The sequence below is a fragment of the Pan troglodytes genome, chromosome 21 (genome assembly GCF_028858775.2).
Source record: "Pan troglodytes isolate AG18354 chromosome 21, NHGRI_mPanTro3-v2.0_pri, whole genome shotgun sequence".
Taxonomy (NCBI): Eukaryota; Metazoa; Chordata; class Mammalia; order Primates; family Hominidae; genus Pan; species Pan troglodytes.
Window position 1 is genome coordinate 7920473 of NC_072419.2, and position 16415 is coordinate 7936887.

Here is a 16415-nt window from a genome sequence, read left to right on the forward strand (position 1 = left end):
ATCTAGTCAGGAAGATAAATAGTCATGCAAGTGAATATAATATAAGGCAGAATAAAAAGATCAGAAGAGAGGCGAATGCCTTCTAGCATTTAACTTCAAGCATCATATTTTTAGGGATAAGTAGTAAGTATGAATCTAATATATCTAATGTAACTACTAGTCTAATATAACTAATATAACTAGGTCATTTAGAAACATCCTAGTGTAGGTAGTATAATTGATATGAATTTCAGTTTATAAACTCAGGCATGCAAACAGTAAAGCATTTTTTTTTTAACTGAATTCACCACTGAGCCTCTATCTCACTAGGCTGGCAGGAAATTCAATCTGTGTAGCTTCCCTGTCTTATTTCCACCATGTAGTTCCAAAGTTTGGGGGAGGGGTATGGAAGGTGGAAGGGAACCTCTGGTTATCAGCTATACCAATTTGTGGTTCCCAGGGCTCCAGCTTACATAGCCTTGGGGATCATCACATAGCCAACCTCTCCAGTATCTTGTCTTGTTCCTGGGATTTTACTGAGGCACATCAGCCAGCAAGCAGGTTCCTGTACATTTTGGCTCCATTTGATCTTGGATCTTTATCAATCCTGAGAAATCTAACCCTCTCTCCCCTTTTACAGCTTTACTAAAGAAAAGCTTGACTTCTGCTTTCTGCCTGGTAAAATTCCCTGGTGGAGTGAAATCCTATGGACCTAGTTACCTGCTTGGAATGTCTATGAATTTCAGTGGGAGAGGGAAAAATACACTGGACAAATACAAATGAGTGTTGTAGAAAGTTATTCTATTACATAAGCATTTTAAGGAACCTCCAAATTGGTGGACTTCCCTCTTCCCCACCTTTCCTCAGTTGCTCACTTAACAGGTAGATCCCTTTCTAAGCACTTCCAAGCAACACCTTACAAAATGTATCAGCTATTGGTTGCTCAGCATAATTTTCAGAGGGGAGAAGGGATTTTCTTTCCAATGCAACACTGTAGGTTGTACTGTGGTAGAAATTTCTTTTCTCTTTTGGAGATAGGGTCTTGCTCTGTTGCCCAGTCTGGAGTGTAGTGATGTGGTCTCAGCTCACTTCAACCTCTGCCACTCAGGCTCAAGGGATCCACCCATCTCAGCCTCCTGAGTAGCTGGGTCTACAGGTGCGTGCTACCATGTGTGGCTAATTTTTGTATTTTTTGTAGAGACGGGGTTTAGCCATGTTGCCCAGGCTGGTCTTGAACTCCTGGGCCCAAGCAATCCGCCCACCTCAGCCTCTTGAAGTGCTAGGATTACAGGCATGAGCCACCGTGCCTGGCTTAGAAATTTCTTAAGTATTTAGTGCCTACAATATGATTTTAGAAAGCTGTATAACCAATCACATTTGTGCTATTTCTTATATTTAGACATTGCTGAGAAAAGGAAAGGCAAAAAGAGGAGATTGCTCATAGATCCTGTCAAGGAGCTCAGTAGCAAAGTTATACATAAACAGCTTACTTCCTTTGCGGACACACTCATGGTTTTGGAACTTGCACCTCCTACCCAAAGATTGATGATGTGGAAGAAGAGGGGAGGAGTGCATACACTTCTGTCAACTGCTGCCCAGGATTTGATTCATGCTGAACTGAAAATGGTAACGGTTCCTACCCTTCTACATGTGAGCAATGTCTGGTTATAAATAAATAATAAATAAATAAATAAACACATATTTACATACATATATAACAGAATTTAAACTTGCGAAGAAGTACATCCTCATTTTGAATTAATTTTCTGTATTGTGTGTATGAATTATAGTTTTTCCTTTTTAGATATGTGCTTGTGTTTTCTTGAATTGCTTTGCTGGTACAAAAACAAAAAAAACAAAAATGTGTATTTTTACAGTTGTTTACAAAATGCTTTCTGTCCTCTGGCTTTAAACTTGGAAGAAAAATGATACAGAAGGAGTCAGTAAGGGAAGAAGTGGGAAACCAAAATATAGTAGGTGAGACTTCTTAATTCTGTTGATGTTAGGGGAATGCTGTGGAAACAAAAATTTGATGTTTTCAATTTCAAAATGAAGATGGGATCCAATTCCATATTCTCAAGTATAAATGCTAACTCTGGAAGACAGTTGAACTTAAATGAAATTATTACTTCGGTATTGCATTTTTCTGCATTTTGGATTAATTTTTGTCCCAGAGATTTCGTTAAAAAGATGAAGTATATATACTATGTAAACCATTCTTATTATCACTCTTTCTACCTCCTTCACTCCCAAAGGCATACTCAAAAATCCTCAAAAAAGAAAATCTTTATATCTAGCAAGATAAAGTTTCAATGTAAAACAACTAACATGAAAAGTCATGTAAGGATAAGAACAGCACTTAATACACTTAACCTGACGCAGATATTTCTGTCTACCCAAAAGGCACATGGAGTATTAATAATCACTGATTATTATCATGATAATTATAAAGTGATAATAAAACCAATTGATGTGATGAGTGAGCTTCCACTTCCTGATCACCCTTCCTGAAGGCATTAAAACCTGCTGAACAATATACCACAATGGGCTTGAACTGTCCATGTTGTCTTGTGAGTGAATGTGTGAGAGCGTGTGTAGAGGAGATGGTTGGCAGAGAATGGGGAGTGGAGGTGATAGAGACAGAGGACAAGAAAGGGAAGATACATATGTGAGACTTGGGAGCAATAAGAAAGATTGTGTATCCTTTGCTTAAATTCTTGGATCCCAACATGTCTGTCAGAAGTTTTCTTTTGTTACAACCATATCACAATTCAAGTTTGAAAGATATTTTGGTGAAATTGTCTTTATTTCCTTGATAATTCAGAGACATCCATGATGCAAGAGCCAAATTACCAGCAAGAGTTAAGTAAACCCCAAACTTGGAAGGATGTGATTGGTGGATCTCAGCATAGCTCTCCTGAGGATACCAATAAAAATATTAACTCTGAGGTAAGTTATCCAGAGAGAATCGTAAAAATATTTTATTTTCTACAGATATAGTAAAGGAATGTTGGGACTCTGGTATATTTTCTTACATTTGTGTAGTTCATATTTCATTTTATATTGTTTTGCAATTTGTTTAGTAAGTAGCAGGGTAAAACATGATTTTCTTCTGCAGAATTTTTCTAGGAGTTTAGGATGTAAATTGCAAGATAAGGTGGTTTCATACCAAGCTAGTATTTTGCATGATACGTTAAATCAATGATTGTCTCTATGTAAACCTAGTTATATGCTGAGAATCCTACTAGGCCTCATATTCTTTGTGTCATGGAATGTTTTAGAACTGCAGCCAGTATGCCTAAGTTTTGCTTTTCATCATAAATTCACCCACATATCTCTAAGAATAATATATTTTAGACCCACCAATTCCTTGGCCTTGAATCTGAAAGACTATCTAAAGATCTATGACCAAAACAAAATTTTAAAAACTTTTTAAGATATAATTTTTTATTTGAAAAATATTACTATTTGAAAACACAATTGGAAATAATGTACTTTGAAATATTTTCTCAGTTGTTATTTTATTGGTTGTACAAATATAAATATTATAGCCACACCGGTTAAAAATAAACCAGTGTTTTTATGGTCTGTTCCATTATCACTGTATTTTGATAACCACTCAGGGAATTCAAAGTCAACCCATGTTGAAACTGAATGCCCTTGGAAAGAAAGACAATTTCACAGTGCATTCAAACAGAATGTATTTTACTAAATATTTGATAATATACTGGATATTGAGACACTGGGTTGCTAGTACTACTCTCTCCCTCACTTGGGCTCAGGCATTTGTTAAAGTGTACCTACCGAAAATTATGATTAGGCAAACCTGTTTAGTTTATGATTTTTTGGAAGGAAAATACAACTGCAGTTATCACAGATATAACAAGATAGATTGTCCCATGGGCTTGAAGTAGAGAGAAGAGAGATCGATGTACCAGTTCTTTTGAACCTTTACTCCTTTACCTTATGCTTATGCTTTAAACCTTCAATACTCCTCTTATTCTGCTTCCAAAAATGGTTAACAAATGTGAAATATAGTCAAGCATGGGAGCACAAGAACAATAAGGGACAAGAGAATATTGATTCTGATGAATCATTTTCAAATCTTCATAAAACAGAATTTTTATATACCATACCTGCAAAATTGAGAGTATCAAAAATGTAGAATACTCATAGAAATTGAAAGAGAAAAACAAGGCTTCACAAATATGTATATTAAAGCATAAAATGTAACTCCTTATGTTTACTAAAATTTTTTAAAGCTGAGTGAAAAAGCAAGTAAACTATCTTAGAGGAGGCCCTTAATCAAGATTGAAGAGGACAGCTGGGGAATGAAGCTTGGAGACAGGTTGAAGATGAAAAGAGGTTGACAGCTTCTATAGCAATGAGAAGGGAAGGAGATGATAGGGACTAGGAAATCTCTGTCTCTTTTTCTTTCTTCCTTTATGTCTTCACTCCCCTTCCAACAGACAGGTTCTTCTTCCCTTTTGCCCGTGACAGCTCCAGCAGTGGTGGCAGGAATCCTGTCATGGTCCTCGGTAGGGATATTAATATCCCTTTCCTCACTCTCACTCCCTCTCTGCTTGCTTATTGCAGATCTCTTTCCTCTGCCACCTGGTATTGGCATGAGAATAGAGGTAGGGGAGTGGGGCTAGATAAAATGCTTCAAAGCAAAGTGGTCTCAATAGCACAGCAGTAGAGACTTTTAATGTGAGGTCTGCAGTAGAGAGGGAAATAGGAAAAGGATAGGAAGCAAGGAGGGAAGGGGCATGCAAGTTCTTCCTTTATGGGAGGCATATGGAAAATTGTAACATTTAAGTCAAAGACTGCCTATCTGGGGTATTTCAGAGATAATATTTTGAGAATGTGGGTAGTATTTTAAATTAGTTTGAGAAGCGAGCATTCATGTGATTAAAGCATTTAATAAAATTAGATTGTTCCTGTATAACCACTGGCAGATTTACCTAACTTTCCCTAATTTGCTTCAGCAGGATATTGTTGAAATGGTGTCTTTAGCTGCTGAGGAATCATCTTTAATGAATGACTTATTTGCACAAGAAATTGAATATAGTCCAGTTGAATTGGTAAATATATGTGTAGTCTTGGGGATGTTCTTAAAAACTTTATTCCTAAATATTTAACACCTTATTTATCTAAAACTTGGCTTTTATAGCTGTCATGTTACTTTCTAAATTTATAATTTAAATTTGTGATTACAACAGAGATGTTTGTGAATAGTTTGATAAAATATTCTGAATTGCTCTGATTTTTTGTCTTTCTTTAATTTCTTTTGAAACTTCAAATACTTTTAAGGGAAAGTGTGAGATTTTTGTGCTTATCAAAAGTAGTGACAGGATTTTAAATGTTGAGAATCAGTGTTTTAAATTATTGATATAACATCTCTAAAGAAACAGAACTATATTAAGAGTATGGCCTAGGGCATTTGAAATTTTATCTTATTTCCAAAAAGTTGTGGGCAATTTTTCCTTTAACATTATGTGGCACAAGGCTTGTATCTATACAAGGCTTCTGGAAATCTGAAACAAAATAATCTGGCAGTCAGAGGGCCACATGTCAATAGCAAAGACAGAAGTAAAGTCTGATTTCCCTGACTCCCTGCTTATTAACTGTCTTATTTCTCTGGTATTATCCCAGCGTACTGAAAACATTTTTAAGATTGTAAGGAATTTTAGTAAAAGTTTTTTAGTAAATAATATAAAAACACCTAGTAAGCCTGATGTTAATTTGTTTCTATAAAATTATCTATATATTGAGTTCCAAGACTCTTTGTTTTTCATACAAGGAAAAGAGACCGAATTCTCTAGATAATCTAGGACAGAATAAATTACCTGAACTTTTTACCTGAAGTATCCAAACAGCTGAGCCAGAAGTGGGTTAGTTCATTTTTGCTATTCGCTTTGCTTCTGTAGATGCAGGTTATTTTCATACATGGTCAAGCAAACCACAACATAGCACAAGTTCAGCTGTTTTAATAATCCACTGGGCTTTTTACACAATAGATTCAGCTGTAGAGTGTCCAGATAGATCAAGTGGACAGGCTTTAGCAGAATGCACAGACTATTTCTTCTGAGCCTTTCTCTGGTTAGTTTAGTTGTGCATTATAGATGAAGCTAGAGTCTCATGGATCTTTAACAAAGAGGTTTTTACATTTCAAAAACTGCATTTGTTTATTTAACAATAAAATAAACATTAATAAGTGGGTGTCCTCATTTATCCAAGGAGAGACCAGAAAAGAATAATCATAAATTGTAGCTGAAGGGATTTGGAAAACTCTCTAGAATAAAGTGACCATATTTTCAAATCAGTCTTTTTGGAATATAAGAAAGCATACAGCATAGGCAGGCCCAGGAAGCTGGTATAGTTGGTGGAAATGGGGACTCAGTAGCTCCCAGGCTTAGTCAAAGAGTCCCTTTAGCCTCACATGATTTAAAATGTCATGCAGAATATTCTGGTGCTTTCTGTAATTGTCTTGGAGTCTATGAAATTGAAAGCACTTTTAGCAAGTGTCTGGGCTCCTATACATGAAGGCTAGACAAACAGTGGACATGAGATGAGAGTGACATAGATGCTGTTGGGCTGCATAGTCAGAATTAGCTTAGGAAAAATTATGAAGTAGGCCAGGTTTGTGCCACTTCCCTTCCCCCAACTCTTTGTAAGCCTACTCTTTTATCAGATTCATGAACACCTTTCATATGCTCAGTTTCTGTTCTCACATCATAAGGTGTTAGTTTGTAAGGGATTAGAATACCATTTTTAAATATTGAGGTATTTCTGAAAGTGGTTAAGCCTTAAATACCAAAAAAAAAAAAAAAGAATCTATTTAGATAACATGACACATGTCCAAGGCACAGATGCCTTGGACAAGGCATCTCGAAATCTGAAAGATTTCTAACCCAACTGTACACAAACTACTAGACAGCAGTTATGTTTAGAGCTTCCATTACCAGATAAGTTCAGATAAAGGCCTTTACAAGACAGAAATAGCTGTATGTTTACTCCTGTTAACTGAGTTCAGATTGACCAGAACTAGGATAACCCTAGGCAAAAGTTGTTGTCTTTGCTAATTTTGCTTTTCAAAGTAACCGTAAGACCCTGGACACATTAACAAATAAAGATGGCAGAATCTCCTATTTTGGAGCCTCTTATCAGAAGAGACCCTGGAGAGTACAGGTGTAATTGTGCAAAGGTGGTTTATATTTGTATGTTAGCCTTATTCTTTTTATAAATAATAAAGATTATAAGCTCTTTATTTGGCAGGACCCATTGTAATAATTGTGTTTCTTGTAGAAGCTAACACTATGATGGGCAAATAGTCAGCATTTAGTAAAATTTGCTTAAATTAAATATTTTATCTATCATTCAAACAGGAGTCATTGAGCAATGAAGAAAATATTGAGACAGAGAGATGGAATGGAAGAATACTTCAGATGTTAAATCGTTTACGGGTGAGATGCTAGGGTTTGTCAACCCTGTTTTTATTTTAAAAAATAAGTAAATACTGACTTCAAGCTTCCATATATTAATGAAAATGCAATAATTTTCCTTATTTTTTTGAGGCCAAATCCCACTAGAGTGCAATGATTTTCAGTAGTATACCCAGGGCTAAATATAGAAGTTTGGATTTGGTGCCTGCATATTCTAATCAACTTCTTACCCACACTCATACCCTTAGATATCCATTCTGTGTCCCATCCTCGTTTTTAGCATGATACCAACTAATTCTCAATATGAAACTTAGTTTATAGCAGTTCAAGAGTGACAACTCAGGTAATTTTTGAATTTAATTTATATTTTTGTCAAAATAATACATGTATATTATTTTAAAAGTTCAATAGCACCATGCAGTAAGGCTGAAAAGACAGAAAGGCCTTTGTCCTACCTCTCCTTATCCCTAAGTCCTGCTCAACAGAAGCAACTACATTAAGCTGTTTCTTTTAGTATTTATATCTATATTCTTAATAAACATGCTTTTAGTGCTCTTTCTTGGTATTTCAGCTTTAAACTATATCTACTGAATTCTTTTGACAGAAAACAAAAGTTTAACTTAGTTACCTTCCGCTCCCTAGTATACTTTTAGCATAGTGTTATGTGTTTACAGTGTTATATTTGTCATAGTTATGATGCAGGTTTGATTGCGACAGGGAGCCAAAATATTAGTGGCTTAAAAAAGATAGAAGTTTATTTATCTGTCAGGTAAAAGTTCAATCTGGTATGGCAGCTATGCTCACAAAGTTGTCAGGGACCCAGGTTTCCTTTGTCTTCTCAAGATCCAAAGTGGCTAACTACCCACCAGGTCTGTACTCCAATCAGTAACAAAATTTCCTTTAAGAGTACAACCCAGAAATTGTATCACTTTTTACACTTCATTGACCAGTACTTAGTCACATTGACGCATCTAGCTGGGAAATGTAGTCTTTATTTGGTAAGCTTAGTCCCAACTAATAATTCTGTTACTATAGAAGAAGAGAATGGAAATTAAAGGACAACTAGCAGCTGCTGCCATAAAGACTATATAAAAATTAGTTACATTGAAGCTTCATAGCATAATTACATTTCTTGTCAACTTTATGGTTGTTTTGTCATTACCTCATTTTTTTTCTTTTTTTTATTATTATACTTTAAGTTTTAGGGTACATGTGCACAACGTGCAGGTTTGTTACATATGTATACATGCGCCATGTTGGTGTGCTGCACCCATTAACTCGTCATTTACATTAGGTATATCTCCTAATGCTATCCCTCCCCCATCCCCCGACCCCATGACAGGCCCCGGTGTGTGTTGTTCCCCTTCTTGTGTCCAAGTGTTCTCATTGTTCAATTCCCACCTACGAGTGAGAACATGTGGTGTTTGGTTTTTTGTCCTTGCCATAGGTTGCTGAGAATGATGGTTTCCAGCTTCATCCATGTCCCTACAAAGGACATGAACTCATCCTTTTTTATGACTGCATAGTATTCCATGGTGTATATGTGCCACATTTTCTTTCTTTTTTTTTTCTTTTTTTATTTTTTATTATACTATGAGTTTTAGGGTACATGTGCACAACGTGCAGGTTTGTTACATATGTATACATGTGCCACGTTGGTGTGCTGCACCCATTAACTCATCATTTAGGTTAGGTATAGCTCCTAATGCTATCCCTCCCGCTGTGTCCAAGTGTTCTCATTTTTCAATTCCCACCTGTGAGTGAGAACATGCAGTGTTTGTTTTTTTGTCCTTGTGATAGTTTGCTGAGAATGATGGTTTCCAGCTTCATCCATATCCCTACAAAGACATGAACTCATCCTTTTTTATGGCTGCATAGTATTCCATGGTGTATATATGCCACATTTTCTTAATCCAGTCTATCATTGATGGACATTTGGATTGGTTCCAAGTCTTTGCTATTGTGAATAGTGCCGCAATAAACATATATGTGCATGTGTCTTTATAGCAGCATGATTTATAATCCTTTACTTCATTTTTTTATTTGCTCAGTGTCTATAAACCCATTTTAATTATTTTTCCAAACTCAGACAATATGACCAAACTCTGACAAAAATACCATTTTTATGGTTTTGTAATATTTTATAATATCTCTTATCAAATGATCCATCAGTTCCATTTTTTTTCCTTAAAGGTATCTCTCTGGGAGCTCACCATCCTCTTGTTCTGATCCAAACCAGCGGCTGTTTAGGTCTGCTCCATAGTTTTTGTCTTGGGATATTGCTTTGTCATAAACATGGGAATTTGTCTCTTTCCTGTATATATTATTTCCTCTGTGGTTTTGGGTGCTTTGATCTTCCTTTATCTTAAATTTTTTAGTGGTTAACTTCCTTTCATAATTTCCTGAGATAAAGAGTTCACGAGAGATACAGACCCTCCATACCAGCGTGAGCATTTCTTTTACCTTTAACGTGATTGATTGTCTCTAGACGTAAGTTGAAAATATATTTCTCTCAGATGTTGAAGGCTTTGTAACATTGCCAAGATTCTTGTGATGTTATTGAAAGGTCAGATATTGCCTTAGTTGGTGATCCTTTGTAAGTAACCTTCATTTTCTCTCTGGAAGCTTTTGATCTATTATTGTTATTATTATTATCCCTGGCACTCTGGAATTTCATGATGTGCTTTGGGTTTTTTTTTTTTTCCACTTATTGTCTTTACCATGTAGTGTGTTCTTTTATACAGAAATTTCATGTTCCTGAGTTTTAGAAAATTTTTAAAAATTTCTTGGACTTTCTCCTTATTATTGTTATTTTTTAAAGTTTTTCATAGAGTCAAGGTCCCACTGTGTTGCTCAGGCTGGTTTCAAACTCCTGGCCTCAATTTCCTTTTCATTTATCTGTTTTGTCTTCCTGAAGGGCCAGTGGGTCAGATGTTGGATCTCCTGAACTACTCCTTTAATTTTAATAACACCTTTTATCCTCTATATTAATTTCTTTGTATTTGTGTTTTTCTACCCTCTAGATTTCTTCAACTTTGTCTTCTAGACTTTACTGAATTTTTATATCTGCTTTCACCTTTTTGTTTTCCAGGAGTTTTTTCCTTGGTTACTAACTATTCTTTTATTTTATAGCATCATAATATTTTTATTTAATTATTCAATTAGGTTTCTAAAGCAGCTTTGTTGAGATATGATTAACATGCAGTAAACTATTTATATTTAAAGTATGCATTAGATAAGTCTTGACATATGTGTACAACTGTAAAACCTTCACCACAATCAAGGAGTAAACATATCTCAAACCAGAAAAACTTTCCTTGTGCCCCTTTTGAATCCCTCATTTGCATACCTCCAACTGGCACCCCCATTCCCAAGCAACCACTGATCTGCTTCCTCTCACTATTATCCTAGCCATTTTTCATGGGTACAATGAAAAACTTCTTAACTTCAGAGGTTGCACTTCTGCTCCCTGCATTATCTTTCCTTAGTGATTTTCTTGAATATATTCCTTTTTGCTCTTTAATATTAGAGAGTTTACTCAAATGTCTTGTAGATCCTAGGATTATCTGTTTTTATTTAAGATAGAGACACCAAAAAACTGACTGGAAGTTATATACGCATGAGTAGGGGTTGTAGACTTATGGTCTTTATACTGAGGTAATTGGGTGGCACCTCTCACCTTCCCTAGATTGTATTATATAACTGGGTTTTGTTCTCCCTTAGAATAGTCGGCTTTTCCAGAGTAATCTTTAAGTCTACTGCCTAGGAGATATAAGCATGATGCCAGTGGCTCAGGAACCAAAAGGAGGTAAAGGAGAGGCTGGTTATCTCACTGTTCAGAGTGTAGAATTTCCCTTAATCCCACTGTTTGTGGTATGACACTTCACCATCCACAGCACTAGTGCCCTAAGTTCAAAGCCTCAATGCTTGTTATCTCCAGAAGGGCAACTTCACGCCTTCTGCTGTGTGAGTAGCGGTCTCCGATTCTGTGAGGTTGTGGAGTGGACAGAAGGTCTAACTGTTCCTAAGTAGATTCTCAAGGAATTCTCCTGTTTTCAGCTTCATCCCTCTCTCCAGTTTATGACACACTGATGTCTCCAATTCCTGAGCTTTTCCTAGGTACTGTGTCTCACTCAAATCGGCTTGCTTTTTGCTGGCTTCCCCCCTGCCAGCACTTAGGGTTCAGTTGTCTCTACTCTGCTAAGTCAGTTATGTCTTCCACTCTCTTTGTCTTTATCTCCTTCGTCACTTTTTCTTCCTTTACCTTCATTTCAGAAGGGTTTCTGAAGGGAACACAAATAAACACTTAAGTTTAATCTTGCATATTTGTCCCTTTAGGGTTTTTCAAAATAATTCTTGAAATTGAAAAAGCTGTCCTTATTCTCTCCCAGGGGGGAAAAGCCATCCAGTTCTCATCTTTTCTCTCAAGGCAGGGAATAAATGTAGGCTGGATATGCCATCTTTGAAAGGTTACTGACCCTGGGCCACACCTTTGGTTAAGATAAAGTATGACAAAGTATTTAATTTATTAATTTGTTGACTGTTATGGACAAGCAAAACCTCGTATATGGTATTTCTAAATACGCTTCACAACTATCCAGGGTATATGATTCTCATAGGGACATTGGCCAGTATTCACTGCAGTACTTCTTTTCTTTTTTTCTTTTTTTGAGACAGGGTATCACTGTCACCCAGGCCAGAGTGCAGTGGCATGATCTCGGCTCACTGCAACCTCTTCCTCCTGGTTTCAAGCGATTCTTCTGCCTCAGCCTCCCGAATAGCTGGGATTAGAGGCGCGTGCCACCATGCCCAGCTAATTTTTGTATTTTTAGTACAGACAAGGTTTCACCATGTTTGCCAGACTGGTCTCGAACTCTTGACTTCAAGCGATCTGCCCTCCTCGGCCTCCCAAAGTGCTGGGATTACAGGCGTGAGCCACCACGCCTGGCCGCACTGCAGTATTTCTAACTAAAAAATTACACTTCTACTCTAGGACTCTGATTCCAAATCCTAGTCTTCATGAAAAGAGTTATCTTCATCCATAATTAAAATACTTTATTGTACCTCAGTTATTTTCAGTAGGTACACAGATGTCATGTAGTGAATCCGACATCTTTTTAATCTGTGCAAAGAAACTGGGAGTTGTTTACATAGTCATAATCCCCTGACACTGAAACTGGAGTTGTTTATAGTCAACACCAACACTAGTACCTTTAAGTAGAAGAAGACTGATAGGCTGATCATTTTCATTGTATTTGAAGCCTCCCAAAGTCCTGTGGATTTTTTTGTCTCTGCAAATATAGACTAATTGCCCTTTCCACTGGAGCCATTTATGTTAACATCAATTTTAAAAAGGCCTATCATTTGTATAACACATTATAAATTTATATAACACTTCGGAATTCTTTTGCATGCATGTTCTTCACGAACCAAGCTTGTGTACAGTAACTTGTGTTGTTTTTATGTTCACTAAGGAGTCATTTCCCTTTTTCCATTTAAGGATTTTATAGTCATTTATCCAAAATGTCAATATTTTGTTGTTTATTACGCATTTATAGCCAGCTTTACTTCTAATGATCTTGTTTCCCATTTCTTTTTTCTTTTCTAATTATTTTCCCAGGAATCTAACAAGATGGGAATGCAGTCCTTTAGTCTGATGAAGCTCTGTAGAAATAGTGACCGAAAACAAGCAGCTGCCAAATTTTATAGCTTTCTTGTCCTAAAGAAACAGCTGGCTATTGAGCTGAGCCAGAGTGCTCCCTATGCAGATATTATAGCTACGATGGGACCAATGTTTTATAACATATGAAGGAAACCCAGACATACAGATTTATGGCATCACTGGAATTTCTGTGTAGATTGTTCAATTTAATGCAGAAGCCATCTGGAAGCAGCTGAAGGTCTGATCCATTTCATAGATAGGCTGACCTACTTCCTCTCTGTAGTTCAGAATAATCATAGCTAGAATTGGAAACCTACATGCTTACAAAGAAATACTTTAAATTCTGTTTTGTTTTGTTTTTTGTTGTTTTTTTAAGGACAAAGGTCTCACTATATTGCCCAGGCTGGACTTGAACTCTGGGTTCAAGTGATTCTCCTGCCTCAGCCTCCTGAATAGCTGGGACTACAGGCACATGCCACCATACCTGGCTCAGAAATACTTAATTATAGCTAAGTAATTATTTTTAACTTAGCTGATTTGAATATATAGCATTTATCATTTCCCTGATTTGAATGTTGCATTTAGCATACATTTAGCATGCATTTTTAAAATGCTGTATGTTTTTGACAAACATTCAAAGGTGTTTCTTAAAAGGCTATTTTACATTGGAGTATTTACTTGAATTTTGTGGGGTTAATGAAAACATCATTATTTCTACACAGACTATTTGGTTGCAATGTATATCATACTTGATTTGACATAATGCCATGGTTTTTAATCCAATATTTTAATTGAAGAGTTACAAAGCTCATCTTTGCTTTAAATTGCCTGAGTGGGTTTTAGTCTATTTATAGGTCACTTAACTTTTTTATTTACTATTTAATGATTATTATAATCACCATTAATGTGTCAGCAAAACTAAATCTGCTTCTTATGTTTAAAAAAATTAGCAGACACTTGTTCCTCATGTTGTTTGCAGCTACGGTCTGAGTAAAGATCACCAAAATAAATGTTCTTTTGTTTGGTGTTTACTGAACATTTTTGACATTAAAACTGTTGTTTTCCTTTTTTCTTAATTGAAGTTTGAGTTAGGACATTTTCATATGATGCTCTGTGAGCTCCATCATACACTGTAAAATGAAGCCTATGGTACTCATTAAAATGTTGTTATATCTGGAATTATGCTGCAAACAACAAATTCTAAATAGCCTCTCTAAATGTGTTAACTATAAATTTTAAATGGCAAAATTGCCTTTTTAAAATTTCTTTTATTTTTTAAATTAACATACAGAAAATTTGACTTCTTAATTTTGGTGCACAGTTCTGTGAATTTTAACATATTTGTAGAGTCCTGTAACCATCTCCACAATTAGGATTCCAGCAGTAACATCACCCTAAAAAATTCTGTGTTATCCCTTTGTAGTAACACCCTTCCGCCATATAACATCTGGCAACCACTCTTCTCCATGACTACACTTTTGTCTTTTTGAAAATGTCATACAAATGGAATCATATAGCATGTAACCTTTCGATACTGGCTTCTTTCACTCATAAATGTCTTTGAGATTTATCAAGTGGTTGCATGTGTCAGTGGTTTGTTCCTATTTATTGCTGAGTAATATTCTGTTGCCTAGATATACCACAGTTTATCCATTTACCCATTGAAAGATGTTTAAGTTGTTTCCAGTTTTGACAATTATTAATAGAGCTTCATACATTTGTGTACATCTTTGTCTGGATATAAGTTTTTATTTGTCCAGGGTAAATATCTAGAAATGGGATTGCTGGGCCGTATAGCAAGTATATGTTTAACTTTATAAGAAATTACAAAATTATTTGCCAGAGTAGATGTACCATTTTGCATTCCCAGTAACCATGTAAGAGAGTTCCAGTTGATTTTTTGTTTACTTGTTATTTTGAGATAATTGTAGATTCACATGCAGTTGTGAGAAATAATACAGAGATCCCATATATCAGTTTACCTCAGTGGTAACATCTTGCATAACTTTAATATAATACACAACTAGGAAATTGGCATTGACACTATCCACCCAGCTTATTCAGACATCACCAGTTTTACATGCACTTATTTTGTGTATGTATTAATTCTATGCAAATTTATCGCATGTGTAGGTCTGTGTGGGCACCACCATAGTCAAGAAACAAAACAGTTCCATCACAAGGATCACTTGTGCTACCCTTTGTTAGCCACAGCCATCTCCCTCCTTACTGTCCTCCTTGGCTCCTGAAACCCACTAACCTGTTCTCCATCTCTATAATTTTGTCATTAATACAGTTAATTTTTATAGATTAACCTTGTATCCTATGACCTTGCTAAACTCACAAATTAGTTCCAGGTGTTTTTATTTTACATAAATGGAATTGAACAATGTTTTGCCTTTTTTTTTTTTTACCCAAGCTGGAGTTGCAGTGGCATGATCTTGGCTCACTGCAGCATCGACCTCCCAGGTTCAAGCAATTCTCCTACCTCAGCCTCCTGAGTAACAGGGATTACAGGGGCATGCCACCATGCCCAGCTAATGTTTTTGTATTTTTAGTAGAGATGGGGTTTCACCATGTTGGCCAGGCTAGACTCGAACTCCTGACCTCAAATGATCCACCTGCCTTGGCCTCCCAAAGTGCTGGGATTACAGGTGTGAGCCACCACTCCTGGCAATGTTTTGCCTTTTCTATCTGGTCCTTTCACCTAGTATAAATGTTTCAGGTTTTATCCATGTTTTAGAATGTATCTTTATATCATTCCTTTTTATGGCCAAATAATATTCCATTGTATGGATATACCATATTTTGTTTATCCACTCGTCAGGTGATGGACATGTTGATTGTTTCCACTTTTTAACTACTATGAATAATGCTGCTATCAACATTAGTATATAAGTTTTTGTGTATATAAGTTTTGATTTTTCTTGGTTATATACCTAGGCATGGAATTGCCAGGTCATGTGATAACTTTATGTTTAACTTTTTGAGGAGCTGTCAAACTGTTTTCCAAAGTAGCTGCACTATTGTACATTTCTACCAGCAATATATCAGAGTTCCAATTTCTTAATATCCTTGACAATACTTGTTATTTTCCCTTTTAAAAATTATAGCCATCCTAGTGAGTATCTCATGGTTTTGATTTGCATTTTCCTAATGACTAATTATGTTGAATATCCTTTCATGTGGATTTGCTAATAGTTTATTAAGGATTTTTGTATCTGATATTGGTCTGTATTTTTCTTTTACTGTCTTTTTCTGGTTTTGATATCAGGGTTATACTGGCCTCATAAAATAACTTAGAACGTGTTTCCTCATATTCTATTCTT

The 16415-nt window shown here is 35.9% G+C and overlaps 1 protein-coding gene across 7 annotated transcripts in view; it reads left to right on the forward strand.

Moving 5' to 3' along the window:
- RAD21L1 (RAD21 cohesin complex component like 1) overlaps positions 1-14162 on the forward strand; it is a 29395-nt gene extending 15233 nt beyond the window's left edge. For 4 of the 7 annotated variants that reach the window (XM_054674473.1, XM_016937282.2, XM_054674470.2 and 1 more), the window contains 6 exons: positions 1379-1605; positions 1857-1956; positions 2804-2928; positions 4968-5063; positions 7368-7445; positions 13045-14162. In XM_054674473.1, the coding sequence (XP_054530448.1) occupies positions 1379-1605; positions 1857-1956; positions 2804-2928; positions 4968-5063; positions 7368-7445; positions 13045-13233 (815 nt within the window). In that variant the 3' untranslated portion in view covers positions 13234-14162. The remainder of the gene's footprint in view (positions 1-1378; positions 1606-1856; positions 1957-2803; positions 2929-4967; positions 5064-7367; positions 7446-13044) is intronic. The other 3 variants (XM_016937283.2, XM_054674474.1, XM_054674472.2) reach the window with 1 other exon arrangement.
- The last annotated feature ends 2253 nt before the right edge of the window (positions 14163-16415 follow it).